Source organism: Nerophis lumbriciformis, linkage group LG02 (genome assembly GCF_033978685.3).
Source record: "Nerophis lumbriciformis linkage group LG02, RoL_Nlum_v2.1, whole genome shotgun sequence".
Taxonomy (NCBI): Eukaryota; Metazoa; Chordata; class Actinopteri; order Syngnathiformes; family Syngnathidae; genus Nerophis; species Nerophis lumbriciformis.
In genome coordinates, this window is record NC_084549.2 from 44,440,574 (window position 1) to 44,456,041 (window position 15,468).

Here is a 15,468-nt window from a genome sequence, read left to right on the forward strand (position 1 = left end):
TTCTTCTGAATGTCTTTTACCAGGAGTGACCCTACAGGAGTTAGAGCTTGAATTTATTTCTATAATTTAAGCATGTTCAAATGGTATATTTGTTATTGTTTCTTCTCGGAGTATCTCATACAGGGTATAACTGTATAAGGACCTTGCCCCTTTGCCAGCAATTTACTACTGGAGGAAGGAAGAAGTAGGAGAACCTTTTGCTCTGCCTGGAAGTCATGCTGAGGTGCTTGATTATCATAACAGCTCTTCCTCGTTTTCTGGGCTTCAAGCTGATTCTTTTGAGCCTCCTCTTGATACCTGGCCAACCTGTCTCTCATTTGGAGCATGTATTGGGTCACGCCATAATTGCTTGACGCAGGTGTTGAGGCTTCCCAGCTCTTCCTGAGTAGGTACAATGGGCCTTGGACATCCCAGTCATACAGAAGTTAAAAGGGTGAAAGTCTTGTTGATGCTTGGGGAACTTCCCATTTGGTTGAGTTTTTTCTTGCCTGGATGTAGGTTCAGATCCGAGGATGTCGTTGTGGTTTGTGAAGCCTTCTGAGGCACTTGTGATTAAGGGCTATATACAGTAAATACATTTTGATTAATTGATTGAACTTTACGGTAGGCAAAGAGTATAAATGGAAGCCAACAGTCCCAGTCCTTTCCAGTATCATCCACACATTTCTGTTAGATCCCCTTCAGGGTCTGGTTGGATCTTTCAACAACTCCATCTGTTTAGGGATAATAGGGTGTGGTCTTGATAGACTTCATTCCCAGCTGATTGTGGAACACCTGCATTAGCTTTGAGATTAAGTTAGTGCCCTAAAATCAGTCAGCACTTCATCAGGGAGTCCTACTCTTGAGAAAGGTTAAACCAACGCATGGAGGACGGCCGGTGCAATGATACAGCTATGTGGCAAGGCTTCAGGGAATCTGGTGGCATAATGGTAAATGATAAATGGGTCGTACTTGTATAGCGCTTTTCTACCTTTTTTTAAGGAACTCAAAGCGATTTGACACTATTTTCCACATTCACCCATTCACACACACACATTCACACACTGATGGCGGGAGCTGCCATGCACGGCGCTAACCAGGCCCATCAGGAGCAAGGGTGAAGTGTCTTGCTCAAGGACACAACGGACGTGACTAGGATGGTAGAAGGTGGGGATTGAACCAGTAACCCTCAGATTGCTGGCACGGCCACTCTCCCAACTTTGGAAGTTGGGAGAGTGGCCGTGACTCTCCCAACTTTGGAAGTTGGGAGAGTGGAAGTCTATTAAAGTACAACCCACAAGTACAACCCATATTTGTGTAGCACTTTTCTCTAGAGACTCAAAGCGCTTTACATAGTGAAACCCATTTAAACCAGTGTGCGTGGCACTGGGAGCAGGTAGGTAAAGTGTCTTGCTTAAAGACAAACGGCAGTGACTAGGATGGCGGAAGCGAGGCTCGAACCTGGAACCCTCAAGTGCTACCAACCAAGCCACACCACCCAGGTGATAGATGACTCCCGTTAGCTTCAGTCGCCGTGAGACAACATCATTGTGGCCATAATGATGCCACTTGTAGAGGAGAAGCTTCACGTCCGTGTTTAAATTATAGCTGAGTCCATTAACAACATAAAATGTAGATTGTTACTCAAACTTCTGTAGTAATATTGAATAAAAGCTCAGCAGAAAAGAGACAGTAAAGAGGAAGTCCAGAGTCACTTTTATTTGAGACTTGTCAAAATATGTCAAGACACTTCTCATACAAATCAAACATGCTTCACAATAATAGCGCTACACATTACATCATGTCTAACCACCAAAACAATTAAAAATTGTCTTACATTACGATAATGCTTTGTCAAAGATGTTTTGTAATGTGTGTAATGTGATATTTCTACCAAAATAAATGTCATGGCAGTTCGAAATAAAGTGTATATTATTTTACAACATGTTCTGACTGATAGTCCGCAATTACAGAATGTTTAGCAGGCTGAATATGAAATTTTATTCATAAATAGAGAAGGTTAAAAAATGATCATGCAAGGATGTGAATACCATTAACTTTACAACATGTAATGTATTTATTCAGGTAGAAATATCACAGATTACATTACCTATCGTCTTTGACAATCAGACCATGATCGTAACAATCCACATTTTATTTTATTAATGCGTGAAACTGGTATATAAACATGGTGTAGCTCCTTTCCTGTGAATGCAAGTGCTTCTACAGCAGGAATACAAATTCGGTATTCCTACAAAATACAAAATCTGGCAAGAAACCAACACACTGGACGTATTTTTTAATTATTTTTTACTGTTGTTAAAAGCTTGTTTATATCCTTTTTGTGGTGAGCTTTTTAGAAATGCATAATGTTTAAGAAAACATTTCATTAAAGTAAAGTTATTGTCCTGTCATGGTAATATAAACTTGAAAATTATCTGTCTAAGGCACACTTATTAATAACGAAAAATTATATTTATCTGTGATTGATTTCAGTTAATTTTGAGTTAACTATGAATAAACTATGATTGATCGTGGCAAAGTATTTTAATCAATTGACAGCCCAAATAAATACCTTAAAAAATAGGAGACACATTATATTTACCTAAAGAAGAGCAGGATATAAGTAGCAGGTACATTTGCATGCTTTTTGTAACATCGAGAAAATGATGTGACCCAACTTGAAAAATGTCTCATCTCTAAGCACCGTGAAGGAGCCTAGAATAGTTTTTATTTTCATTTACTCAATATTACGGCATTTCTTATAAAGAAGCCTTGGTGTCTATTAAACTCCATCCATCCATTTTCTACCGCTTGTTAATTGGCAGAATGGAAAATTAAGTAGTTTGCCACATTACCCTTTGATACAATAGACACGGGTTTGAGTCCCGTCTGGTCCATGTAATATTTACAGTGTTCGGAAAAACAACATTATATATGTGGTGAACTGCTAGCTTTGCCGCCTTCTCCCGGGCTGAAGTGGGACGTAGATGTACAGTATGATAAATCTTTGAGCAAGAGCGTACTTGATTGATCAGCGAGCATCACAGCAAGTTCTGCAGTACTTGGTGATATCTATCCAAAATATATCTTGCTCTGAGCAGCCAGACAACCAGACCGAAATGATGTCATCTCAGGTCTTTGAATTCATAATACTAAAATTGACTCATAAGGGCATGTTTGTGTGTGCGTGAGGGTTTCCCAACGTAGATGAACATTATCTAAGTATTGTGACTGTTATTCATAGAGACCTGTCCGCGGAGTCTTACCATCGACAGATTTACTAAGCCTTACTTTTGTGAAGTGGACGCTATCCACCTGCGCATGTCACACATAATGGTCATACTTTATTACCTGCCTAAAAAGATCCACCCCAGCTTACAAGAACTGACTGGCCTCTTGCTCTAGGTCAGGGGTAGGGAACCTATGGCTCTTGAGTCAGGTGTGGCTCTTTTGATGACTGCATCTGGCTCTCAGATCAATCTTAGCTGACATTGCTTAACACGATAAGTAATGATTAATTCTGCTGGTAATCGCAGTGTTAAAAATAACGTTCAAAATATAAAACATTCTCATGCATTTTAATCCATCCATCCGTTTTCTATTGCACCTGTTCAAGAAGTCGCATTAATGGTAAGAAGTACTTTATTTATTGTTGGTTAGGTTCAGAATAAATATGTTATTAAAAATAATAAGACAGTTGTTATACTCTAAAAATGTTGGTTTTACTTAAAAATGCACACATTTAGTTGTATTCAGTGTTAAAAAAATATTATATGGCTCTCACGGAAATACATTTTAAAATATTTGGCTTTAATGGCTCTCTTAGCCAAAAAGGTTCCCGACCCCTGCTCAAGGAGGAATGTAATCTTTCACCAAATGCAAAACATGTAATTTCTTGGACTAGCAGACACTACATATAATAATGGCATTACAGTACTAACACCATTACTTCCACTAGTAACGAGTAATCTAATTAATTACTTTTACGTACATTAAAAAACTGTTTTCGATGTGTTTGATGTAACATGGCACACCAGTTTTGATGTTGTTGTATGTCAACAAGACAGCATCAGAAACACGGCAAGTTCACTGCAGGAAGTAACTTTTTACTGATGAAAGCCACAACCATCACCACACTAAAATGACTTGATATTAAACAGCCTGCATGTTTTCTGCTGTGTGATTTTTACAAACACACATACATATACTCATAATACTACTACATGGAAATAATGAACAACAAATCAATGATTGAAGTAACAAGCTTGCAATCGTCACAATACCACGTTCTTGGACATGAGACAAGACAGTCATCGTAGCACATTCCATCTCTTTATTAACTAGCGCTAACACAATCCAGTGAAAATATTCTACAGAGCTGCCATCACTGTCAGTGTTCTGACGAAGCATGCTGGCAAACTACCTCTGCTAAGCTACAAACACAGCTAAGGTAAAATGCTGCTCTGAGCGCGCTCTCACTGATGTCACACGTCACCTGGCAACAGACACTGCTCTCATGAAACTTCTCTCAACTGCATATGCCAGATATATATATGTATATATATATATTTTTTTTTTTCAAGAAACACATGAATTACACTGCAAAAAACTGAAATCTAAGTAAGATTAAATATCTCAAATAAGGGTGATATTTTCTTATTTTCTGTCTGATAAGATAATTCTTCTCACTAAGCAGATTTTATGTTAGTGTGTTTTACTTGTTTTAAGTGTTTTGGTCCTAAATTATCTCAGTGAGATATTACAGCTTGTTGCTGAGATTTTATGACCAATATTGAGTAAAACATGCTTGAAACTAGAATATCAACTGATACAAAGCTATGTCATCAACACTCAAAAGAATAAAACTACTTTTTTAAAGTAATAATTTCTTATTTCAAGCATGAAAAAAAAAATCATGACTTTGACACAATTGTGTCTCATATTAAAACAGTTGACAGCCAAATGGACTTTGCCGTTTTATTTTCAATGAAACAATAGAAAATACGTACTCATATAGTAGTACAGTTGTTGTTAGTGAGAATATACTTATTTTAAGGTATTTTTGGGTTCATTGAGGTTAGCTAATTTTACTTGTTTTGGAAAGTATTGACAAGCCAAATTGTCTTGTTCTATTGTCAGATAATTTTGCTTAGTTCAAATAAAATACCCCTAATTTTTGTATTTTGTTTTCTAGTTTTTGAACACTGACTTTTTGCAGTGTGCTTACCATAGAAATTATTATTATTCATTGAAAAATATAATAAAATACCGATTTTTTATTTCTTTTACCCTACTGTTTAATAGGGATTTTTTTTAATAAAAAAAAAAAAGGAAATTTGTACTCATTTTCGCAGGAAATTTCCCATTTTTGAAATGCAAATGATTATATGAATGAGTGCAGTGATTCGATCACTTATCTTCCTCTTGCAGGGGACTGGGAGTGCTACCCTCATGACCCCACTGTATGGCATGTAAGTCTTAGGTTTCTTATTTGATTACTATTTCCAAAATAAAGTATAATTCCATTCAACTGTGAAAAGAAAATGCATATGATATGATATGGAGGATAAGAAGTACAGTATATTGTTATGTCATCATATTGTTTATTGTTGTCAAGATATTTTATTGTAGCTCAGTTTTATGTGTAATGTCACATAGCTATTGTACGTCTTAAGTTTAGTCAACATTTGTTTTGAGTTGCAGCATCCTGTTACATGGCAGCCCTCAAAGGAGGGTGACCATCTGATTGGCAGAATCACCCTAAGTAAGAGGAGCGCAACTATGACAAAAGAAGCTGGCAGTCTGCTGGGGTTGAAGGTATCTGCGATAAAAACATGCAATATGTTGTTTCAAGTTGTGTTACTCCACACATCTCTCGTGTTTTCTTTGCAGGTGGTAGGAGGAAGAATCACAGAGTCAGGGAGATTAGGTGCCTTCATCACCAAGGTGAAGAAGGGCAGCCTGGCTGATGTGGTTGGGCATCTGAGGGCAGGTACTCACAAATCTCATACCTCCTCAAGCGAACATTTTTGGGCCTTAAAAAATGGCTTTATTAAATTAAAAATCTTCAATCACATTTACAATATTTTATCAGTACTTTATAATAATAACAATACACTGCATCCATAGTCAAGTATTTTTAACTTTGTAAGTTGCAAAATTACAGCATATCCTGAATCAATGTTCCCTCAAAGGTGCACGTTTGAGCAGTTGCGCACTGCTCACGCATCCTCTGCGCAAAGTACATCTATGCCGCGCACAAAATCCAACTGTTCTGTATCAGAAATCAAATCAACTGTTAACAAAATAAACACAAAACTATTTCTTCTGTTTGATTTTGCAAGGCACCCGTGTGTGAGAAGCGGTCACAACAGATAAAACAATGTTCATCAACACTGTTCAATTATTGTAACATCTGTCGAGACGCTTTGAGGAAGACAGGAATTCCATCAACCACTTTATTGAGCAAAACTGTTTATTGTCGGCGGTAATCACACCAAAAACATTAGTAAAAAACGTATATCTAGCAAAACTGGTCATTTTTTGCTGAACAAAAAAGCCAAAACCAACTCTTTGTCATCTCTCATATCAACAGCAGCCGCTCGTTCTCTCTCACCTGCACCAACACACACACTCATGGCACACTGATGCGTTTATGGCCACACAAAAAGTCAGACAACTCCGACACCACACATAAACTCTAAATGCCAGGTTGTTACACGATGACTCCCTCATCAGATTTGTGCTTATTCTTCTGTAGTGTATTAATAATGTTAATTTATGGATATTTATCATGAAATATACTAAATTACATAGATGCTAATAAAAATATATATGTTACAGACAGACAGTTACAGAAATGTACACTTTATTCCATGCTTACATATAATTGTGCAACATGAGAATGTTTTAAGGGGAACAAAATGTGATCTCTGAAAGGAGTACAAATTATTTCCAAAGTACAGACATACAATATTAGTGCATAGCTCATAAAAAACAATTAATTGTTGTTATTTTCATTGTAAGTGGGCCAAATCACCTATATCAGAAAATTATCTCATGGGAATAACTGCTGTTATTTGATTATAATAATAAGACATTTAAATTGTTATGATGTCAGGTTTGAGACAGGTGTGCTGCTGGTATGGCCACAGTGTGTACGTTTGATGTTGCTCACTCCCAATGCTCTGGGAGTTTTCGTGTATGCTCACACACTTGAAAAATTAGAGGCAAAATTGTCCTGAATGTGTCTTTCATTTTTGTGGACTGTGTTGCAGTTGATGTGTACATGCACAAAGCACTTGCGAAGCGTCCAATAATATTTATATTCCTGCAATATACTGTACACCTCACAACACACAGGGAGTATGGAAATGATTGCCATCAAAAGATGTGATATTATTGTATAATGATTATTATAATGATTATATAAGCAAACTTTGATTGATTGATGATGTTTTCACCGGCTTTACAGATCTCAGTTACTTTGTTTCTTTCTACAAAATTTTTTACTACATGATTTAATGCCAAGTTGTTCTACTGTATTTGTGGTTCATGATATCTCCATGAATGTCATCTTTATGGTGCTTTCGGAACAGTCACTTCTCACAATATTTGTATGTACCCATAAAGTGGAGACCATAGCCAAAACCTAACACTGGTAACAACTTCTTTATTCCTTATGTTTAAGTGAGGCCCGCACACACGGTTCTGCTGATTACAATTCTAACAAAGTCGATTAATTACATACTGTATGTCTAAGCTAAAATGCTCTTCATAATATGCAGTGCGCTATTTCAATGCTTGGTAAATGTTTTTTATCAAATTGTTAACACTCCAGGGAAACCATTGAGTGTTAGATTAGATGATTGTATTATCATGTCAGCACAATGTATATATTGCTACTCACATTAAATGACTTTCACATAAGATATTGGACAATGTCTTATTTCAGGGGATGAGGTTTTACAGTGGAATGGGAAGCTGCTACCAGGAGCCACCATGAAGGAAGTTTACAACATCATCCTCGAATCTCAAGCTGAACCACAAGTGGAGCTGGTTGTTTCCAGGCCTATTGGGTAAGTTAGGAGCAGACCCTCCCATAAGTAAAATATTTACCGTATTTTTCGGAGTATAAGTCGCACCGGAGTATAAGTCGCACCTGCTGAAAATGCATAATAAAAAAGGAAAAAAACCTATATAAGTCGCACTGGAGCCCGGCCAAACTATGAAAAAAACTGCGACTTATAGTCCGAAAAATACGGTAATTATGTTGTTATCATTACTATTATTATTTTAATTTTTTTAGTTAAGTGGACAATTAAAACATCAAATACAAACACAATTTTGTCAGTGCAATGACTCAAAAGTAGACTTCAACTGCAGCATTATGCTCACTGGACTCAGGATAAAAAATGACACCTTCCCAAAGTTTAGATTGGCTGATTATTAATTAGAGTTTGAGGCAACATCTTAAATAGTTCTTCTCCTCTTCTCCAGGTTGTGCAGGTGTACCTTTGATGTAGGTTGTTTCAAACTTGGAACCAATTCATATCACATTGTATCCCCACTTTAAAATGCACTTGCTGTGTATCCACTGGAATTATGGAATAAATACATAATATATAATCTTCAAAATAAAACTGGACAGAGGCAGTATTTATATTTACATATGAAACAGTGTTTCTCAAAAGATATTTGGTGGAAGAAGAATAAATGTTTGTAAAAAGGGGGGGGGACTTTTGAAAGCAAATACACAAAATATGGCATAATTATTCATTAGATACGGTCAATGTCAGTTTTATGTACAAAAATGATTCCCGGGCGCGGCCACCGCTGCTGCCCACTGCTCCCCTCACCTCCCCGGGGGTTATCAAGGGTGATGGGTCAAATGCAGAGAATAATTTCGCCACACCTAGTGTGTGTGTGACAATCATTGGTACTTTAACTTTAACTTTAACTTTACATGTATAGCACATTATCAAAATTACTGTTGCACAGAGTGCTGTAAACAAAATAAATAACACTACTAAAGGGGTTTTAAAAATATAATGATTTTATGTACAGATAAAACATCACAACTGAATGAAAGAAAACAATTAAAACAAGTAAAGACAATAGGGGCTGATCTGCTAAAGGTTTCCATGTCTTAAAATACAAGCAATCTCTTCAATGACCCAAAATAGTTCACGCAATGAATGTAGTATCTTTGTCTTCATGTATTTGCAGAACATACTTGCCAACCCTCCCGGATTTTCCGGGAGACTCCCGAAATTCAGCACCTATCCCGAAAACCTCCCGGGACAAATTTTCTCCCGAAAATCTCCCGAAATGCAGGCGGAGCTGGAGGCCACGCCCCCTCCAGCTCCATGCGGACCTGAGTGACGTGTCGACAGCGGCCAGCCTGTTCTCACGTCCGCTTTCCCACAATATAAACAGTGTGCCTGCCCAATCACATTATAACTGTAGAATGATCGAGGGCGAGTTCTTGGTTTCTTATGTGGGTTTATTGTTAGGCAGTTTCATTAACGTCCTCCCAGCGCGGTAACAACACACAACAACAGCAGTCACGTTTTCGTCTACCGTAAAGCAATTCTTCTGCCGTAAACAGCAATGTTGTGACACTCTTAAACAGGACAATACTGCCATCTACTGTCCATGCATATGTGACAATAACATCTACGGCTTTTAGAGAGTGCAGTGCACAACTGCTATACTATATATATATATATATATATATATATATATATATATATATATATATATATATATATATATATATATATAAAAAAAAAAAAAATATATATATATATATATATAGCTAGAATTCACTGAAAGTCAAGTATTTGATATATAAATATGAAATACTTGTGTATGTATATATATATATATATATATATATATATGAAATACTTGAGTATTTCTTATATATATATATATATATATATATGTATGTGTGGGAAAAAAAATCACAAGACTATTTCATCTCTACAGGCCTGTTTCATGAGGGGGGGTTTCCTCAATCATCAGGAGATTTTAATGGGAGCATTCACATACCATGGATTATATAGGGCACAGAGTGGGTGGGTACAGGCTGGTGTAGGGGCGTGGTGATTGGCTCATGTGTTACCTAGGAGGTGTTTCCGTCTGTGGCGGCATGCTGTTACAATTTCGCTGCGCTTGTTGAGGGATGACAGGTCTGGACGGTAAATAATAAACAGTTTTTCTTTCAAGCATAGGTTGCATCTTTTATTACCACTATTGTAAGGTGTGCTGGATGCAAGAATTTGCCATGTTATTGAATATTCAACATTAATATTCAGACTACGACTCAATCACAGGCAACGAAAGAAACATCATCATCCACGCAAAAAACTCCATTCTCATCCACAACAGTACACCATGGCAAAAAAAGAACAATGCAACATTTGACGTCACTATGGGAAGTTTTGACGGAGCAGAAACGTGTGAACTCGTTGGGAGTTTCCTCCTCTCCCAGCTCGCCAGCCTCAATCTGAACCTTGGTATTTACCGTGATGACGGACTGGCAGTGTGTCGCGCCTCGCCAAGGAGCAGCGAGAATACCAAGAAGCGCATATGCCAAATTTTCAAAGAGAACGGCCTACGGATCACGATTGAAGCCAACAAGCAAACCGTCAACTTCCTTGACGTCACTTTCAACCTGAGAAATAACAGCTACCAACCATTCACGAAACCCAACACAACACTCCAATACGTGCACCATGACAGCAACCACCCACCCACCACCACGAAAAGAATACCTACCGGAATTAATAAAAGGCTATCGATGCTGTCATCTAGCAAAGCTGAATTTGACCAAGCAACCCCCCCGGAACCAAAAAGCCCTTGATGAAAGCGGATACAATTTCACCCTCACCTATGAACCCACGCCAGGAAACCAACCGAAAAAGAACAGAAAACGAAACGACATCATCTGGTACAACCCCCCATACAGCAAAAACGTCTCAACTAACATTGGACACAAATTCCTCAATCTGATTGACAAACACTTTCCCAAAGACAACACCCTAAGAAAAGTATTCAACAAGAACAACATTAAATTGAGCTACAGCTGTATGAACAATATACGACAAATCATCTCAAACCACAACAAAACAATTGCAAATGAGCCGTCGACCCCCGGACAGAGCGACTCCAAAACCAACAAAGGTTGCAACTGTCGAAAGAAACCTGATTGCCCTCTCAACGGGGGGTGCTTACAAACATCAGTTGTCTACCAATCTAAGGTAACACGCAAGGACATTAACACATCCGACACATATGTAGGATTAACTGAGGGAGAGTTCAAAACCAGATGGAACAATCACAAGGCTTCTTTCAGGAACCAAAACCTGCGGAATACCACAGAACTCAGCAAACACATTTGGGACCTCAAAGACAATAATGTTGAATATTCAATAACATGGCAAATTCTTGCATCCAGCACACCTTACAATAGTGGTAATAAAAGATGCAACCTATGCTTGAAAGAAAAACTGTTTATTATTTACCGTCCAGACCTGTCATCCCTCAACAAGCGCAGCGAAATTGTAACAGCATGCCGCCACAGACGGAAACACCTCCTAGGTAACACATGAGCCAATCACCACGCCCCTACACCAGCCTGTACCCACCCACTCTGTGCCCTATATATTCCATGGTATGTGAATGCTCCCATTAAAATCTCCTGATGATTGAGGGAACCCCCCCTCATGAAACAGGCCTGTAGAGATGAAATAGTCTTGTGATTTTTTTTCCCACACATACATATATTGCGCTCTACTACGGTATCGAGCACTATTTTTTGGATAACCTTATTAAGACATATATATATATATATATATATATATATATATATATATATATATATATATATATATATATACAGTATATATATATGTCTTAATAAGGTTATCCAAAAAATAGTGCTTGATACCGTAGTAGAGCGCAATATGAGGGGTTCCCTCAATCATCTCCTGATGATTGAGGGAACCCCTCATGAAACAGGCCTGTAGAGATGAAGTAGTCTTGTGATTTTTTTCCCATACATACATATATATATATATATATATATATATATATATATATATATATATATATATATATATGTATATATATGAAATATATGTATATATATATGAAATACTTTACTTGGTGAATTCTAGCTGTAAATATACTCCTCCCCTCTTAACCACGCCCCCAACCATGCGCCCCCCTCCTCACCCCCCACCTCCTGAAATCGGCGGTCTCAAGGTTGGCAAGTATGTTGCAGAATATATGCTAAATAACATAACACCCACAATACTGTGAGGAGGAAATCCGAATGTACTCACTTGATTTAACAAGCCTGAAACTGTTGGTGGCCGCTGTTTTTTCGGCTATATTTAACACGTTTGGAAAGTATGTGCAAAATGGTATAGTCATGCACAAATGGCTGGGAGAACGAGGTAATTGGTGCGATTAAAGATGATGGCTTGAAAATCCTCTGTCCGTGTGCGAGGCAACAAACTTGAACTGTCAAAAACAAAAATATTAGACATATTGTCTATGCAGCAATGCCATTTTATTGCTGCTGGATAGCTTAAGGGGCTGATTAGGAACCAGCAGACACCAAGACAGATTCAATTGATCTGTTTTTTTTTAATTACACACATTTCTTATATATAGGGAATGTATTAATGTATCTGCTATATGAAAATACTTCTTGCAACATGCATTTTCTTGCACTGGAACATTCCAGTGCACCAGCGTAGTTGGAGCCGGTGTTTTTGACACAATTATGTCGTCTGCCAGAGTGCTCCTTTGACGAGCTAAAAAGGGGGATCCATTGTCTGGATCGTGCTGGAGGAGTGCTTCTTTTAGCCCAGAAACTGATTATAGTTGTGTGCTGCATGTTTTACAAGATAGCATAACACCACAGGTTGGAGCATGACGCCATGAATGTGCAGTAAAATAAGTGTATCCATGGTGACAGTCTGTATTATACAAATCCTCAGATCACCCTAAACAGGCCCACTAATAATTCAAACAATTTTACAGTTTGCACATGCTAATTGTGACTTGTGTATAGGGATGTCCGATAATGGCTTTTTGCCGATATCCGATATTCCGAAATTGTCCAACTCTTTAATTACCGATACCGATATCAACCGATATCGATATCAACCGATATATACAGTCGTGGAATTAACACATTATTATGCCTAATTTGGACAACCAGATATGGTAAAGATAAGGTACTTTAAAAAAATAAATAAATAAATAAAATAAAAAATAAGATACATAAATTAAAAACATTTTCTTGAATAAAAAAGAAAGTAAAACAATATAAAAACAGTTACATAGAAACTAGTAATTAATGAAAATTAGTAAAATTAACTGTTAAAGGTTAGTACTATTAGTGGACTAGCAGCACGCACAATCATGTGTGCTTACGGACTGTATCCCTTGCAGACTGTATTGCTATACATTGATATATAATGTAGGAACCAGAATATTAATAACAGAAAGAACCAACCCTTTTGTGTATATGAGTGTGAATGGGGGAGGGAGGTTTTTGGGGTTGGTGCACTAATTGTAAGTGTATCTTGTGTTTTTTATGTTGATTTAATTAAAAACAAAAAACAAAAAAAAAACGATACCGATAATAAAAAAAACGCTACCGATAATTTCCGATATTACATTTTAACGCATTTATCGGCCGATAATACTACTACTACTACTTGTGTAGGATGTTAGTAATCAGGCCCAAAGATGTCAAGGAGGTGTGTCTTAAGACGTAGATGAAAGTGTTCAAGTACCAGTGCAGATCCAATGTTACTATGGAGATCTGAGAAGGTTCAGTTTTTAGTCTTGTTCTTTCGATGTTTAAAAACAGTACTTGTGGACTTCGTGGTTCTGTCTGATGAGTGTATGGACAAAGCTCAGAAAGGTAGAAGGGGCAGAGAAAATCAAGACAATTTTTAATTGGATCCTGAAAGTCACAGGAAGCTAGCGTGGCAAGGTCAACACCTCGGAGATGCTCACGCCTCTTGGTACCATTTAGCAGGCGTGCAGCCCATATAAAGATTCTTGGTCAACAAAACAGGGAATGTTAGTAGTACCAACGACAAGTAACAAACAGTAGTTCTTTCAAAGACGTTTACAGGTGTTTTTTTTCTTTAGCCAGTTGCCTCAATAGGTAAGTGGTAGGTTCCAAGATTTGTGTTCCAAAAATATGAATGCTCAAAGCACTATCATTACTAAATATAATTTTTTTTTTTATTGTATTTTAGGACATCCACTCTCTAATGTCTTTAGACACCAGAGCAACATTATTTGCCTGGTTGGGGGACAGGTAGATGTTTTAATTATCTGCAAAGGAATGAAAGAAAAGCAAGATTGGTCCTAAAACTGAGCTTTGAGGTACACCACAATTTAGAGTGCTCTATATTAACATAAAAATATTTTTCAGAGAGGTAAAATATGAACCACTATGCATGCTTAATTGCATCTACAGGTGACGCGCAGGTTACAAATGAATTTGTTCCTATGTTGTAAGTCGAGTTTTAGGGAATTTTTTTTTATACCGCAGTTAATTTTTCACACTGTACACATGACACATACAATTCAGTAGTAAAATGGGTTAACTGCAATAGTAAAAAGAAAACAGCTTCTTACGTTTATCCCTGTGGTTGTCTTGCACACCGAAAGGAGCGTTGCTTAGTAGAGTGTGGTCTGCAGAAGGTGATGAGGTAGAAGGTACATGATCACCTGAAGGCCTTTTTCTACCTTCTTAAAGTATTGTACAAGGCTAGTCTGGAAGGAGAGAAGATGTTTTTCTTTTTTTCTTCTTTTAACATCACGCAGACCCTGTTAGTATTCATTAGGGTTTATTAATTTTTATCCTTAATAATGGTCATGGCAGTTGAGCGGTTGAGACAAAGACAGCGGCTAACATTGGTGTGCACTTCTCGTTTTTTTATTATGTTTATTTTTACTTCCCTGTTGATGACTTTCCTTTTCTTTGGTGCACTCCCGCTTGGAAGACCTAATGTAGTGATTAACAGATAAGCAATGTTTTTTCAAGCTAGTTTATTTTTTACAATTAAATGGAGTGAGTTTGTAACCACAAAACAGGATATACTGAATATTGTAAACCAAGGGCTACCTGTATATTTGTACTAAAATAGTGTATATTGATATTAAAATGTTTTTTTACATTTTGATTCGTAGACATACGTATTGAACTTTCCACTGTCATATTACTAAAACAAAAATAACTGTGCACACAGCGCAAATATACTTTAGATTATTCCAGGATTTTATAAAAACGTGATGACGAAAATTATCTCGGAAAATGTTATGTCATGTAAATATGTTGTGTATGTTGGGAATGCATTCTCAGACCAGGGTAAGGGTTAATTACTTCGAAATAATACATTTTCACTTTCTTTCACATTTTCAAAGCCCATTGACACACAGCAT

At 37.2% G+C, this 15,468-nt stretch overlaps 1 protein-coding gene across 12 annotated transcripts in view; it reads left to right on the plus strand.

Annotated features, from left to right (window-relative positions):
• The window catches only part of rims1a (regulating synaptic membrane exocytosis 1a), a 255,428-nt gene that overhangs the window by 171,081 nt on the left and 68,879 nt on the right, over nucleotides 1-15,468 (plus strand). For 9 of the 12 annotated variants that reach the window (XM_072916356.1, XM_072916363.1, XM_072916368.1 and 6 more), the window contains exons 7-10: nucleotides 5,413-5,453; nucleotides 5,680-5,799; nucleotides 5,875-5,974; nucleotides 7,937-8,060. In XM_072916356.1, coding sequence (XP_072772457.1) covers nucleotides 5,413-5,453; nucleotides 5,680-5,799; nucleotides 5,875-5,974; nucleotides 7,937-8,060 — 385 coding nt within the window. The remainder of the gene's footprint in view (nucleotides 1-5,412; nucleotides 5,454-5,679; nucleotides 5,800-5,874; nucleotides 5,975-7,936; nucleotides 8,061-15,468) is intronic. The other 3 variants (XM_072916358.1, XM_072916371.1, XM_072916362.1) reach the window with 1 other exon arrangement.